The sequence below is a fragment of the Schistocerca nitens genome, chromosome 5 (assembly GCF_023898315.1).
Source record: "Schistocerca nitens isolate TAMUIC-IGC-003100 chromosome 5, iqSchNite1.1, whole genome shotgun sequence".
Classification (NCBI taxonomy): domain Eukaryota; kingdom Metazoa; phylum Arthropoda; class Insecta; order Orthoptera; family Acrididae; genus Schistocerca; species Schistocerca nitens.
This window is the reverse complement of record NC_064618.1, coordinates 688,801,185-688,803,014: the sequence shown is the minus strand read 5'-3', so window position 1 is coordinate 688,803,014 and position 1,830 is coordinate 688,801,185. Positions and strand designations below refer to the sequence as shown.

The window sequence follows — 1,830 nt, the reverse complement described above, 5'->3', positions numbered from 1 at the left end:
ATAAGTACCAGTGTTGAAATATGTCATTAATTTTAAGGCAACAGTTTCAATTGTAATTTTATTAAAAAACCCTTTATAACAATACCGAGGATTGTTTGCATTTATATATATATATAGGGGCAGCCATGTTGGTGTTGGCGGGCAGTGTCTTATTAGATTCTGTGCAAGAAGCATATAATGGCTTAAGGAAGATGTATGTCAGTGTTGTAAGCATGTCAGTAAAATTATGAAGTGACTTGGAATAGAGGTTCTGAAACTTAATGTTTATATTTATTATTCATGGTGTAAAAACCATGTTACAGTCATCAACATGAGCCTGTGGCAGCAGCAGATCTAAAGCAAATGGATGAGTACACCCTACCAAATTATAAGCTTTGTTAATAAAAAATTTCACATGTTGATGTAAGAGAATGTGTGAATACTGAAGATTTAAAGTTCAGTTGTTTATGTCATTCAAGTTGATTGGGAGACAAATAATGCTCTCTTTCAGCATTCATCCATGTACAAGCAGATGACATCCTGCAAACAGACTAGAAGTTCCATCTCAGCAAATATCAAGAAAGGTGACCAAAAGGAATTTCATTAATTATATCTACTGATATCAAACTTAAGAGGGTTACAGATCACACACAGAAAATTTAACACCAATATCATACCAAAAACCATCATGGTGTCATTTCATTATGGTGAAATACTAACAGAAGTAGAATCAACAGAAGCGTCAGAAGAACCACGTTCAGTAACAGCAGAAGTAGCTCCTCCAGCATTAGAACCAGCTCCTACAGCAGTAACACCATCTCCCTCACCAGCAGTAGCAGCACAAACTACTTCACCAGCAATAGCAGAAGAAACACCATCAGCAACAGCAGAAGCAACTCCTCCAGCTGTAGAAACAGTTCCTATAGCAGCAGCACCATCTCCCACACCAGCAGTAGCAGAACCAACTCCTTTACCAGTAATAGCAGAAACAACTCCTCCACCAGCAGCAACTAAACCAACTTCACCAACAGCAAAAACAGTACCAGCTCCTCCTCCATCACCTTCATGAGTAGCAGAAAAGAATCAAAGTATCACCTTTGTCTCATGATGAAGTGATACCAAATGATTTGGGAAAACATGTTCCTATAAAACTTGTGGACAGTAAAGTGAAACAAACTTCCAACTGTGTTTCAAACAGACTCAAAAAATTACCAAAGAGAAATGAAGATTTTTTATGGTTTATCCCAAGGAAGTCCAACCGCCACCTAACATAGATTCCAGGGCTGAAAAAAACAATTAAATGTTCTCCATTGCCCCATAATACTGTACTCCTCCCCTCCTGTGACAGTAACTCTATCTTATTTCTGCACTTAAATGTTAGGTCTCTGAAAAATAAAGCTGATGAGCTTGGTATATTATTAAAAAGTAACAAAAGAATGATTTTATGTATAAACGAACATTGGTTAAAGGAAGAGGATATAAAACTGTATGTACCATCAGGTTTCAGATTAGCTACATACTTCTGCAGACCCAGTGAATCCTATGGGGGTTCATCCATATATATTAGCAATGATCTAGACTTAAAGTTTTCTGTTCTTGAAGTTAGTGACCTATGCATTAAAAGTGTTTTTGAAGCAGCTGCTTTTATTATACCTAGTATACAGCTCATAACTGTGTCTTTATATCACACTCCTGAAAGTAATGTAGAACAATTTATAGAACGTTTAGAAAAACTTGTGATCAGTATACAAAAATATACTACATACAAAATTTTAATCTTTGAGGGTCTAAACATAGACATTAGGAAAATGACAGCCAGAAATGTTAATTTAGTAAACATGTTAAGATCCT

At 35.9% G+C, this 1,830-nt stretch overlaps 1 protein-coding gene across 1 annotated transcript; it reads left to right on the top strand.

Annotated features, from left to right (window-relative positions):
- Positions 1–667: 667 nt before the first annotated feature.
- LOC126260659 (uncharacterized) lies at positions 668–1,048 on the top strand. Its single transcript, XM_049957995.1, has one exon. It carries the CDS (start codon positions 668–670, stop codon positions 1,046–1,048), a length of 381 nt encoding a protein of 126 aa, XP_049813952.1.
- The last annotated feature ends 782 nt before the right edge of the window (positions 1,049–1,830 follow it).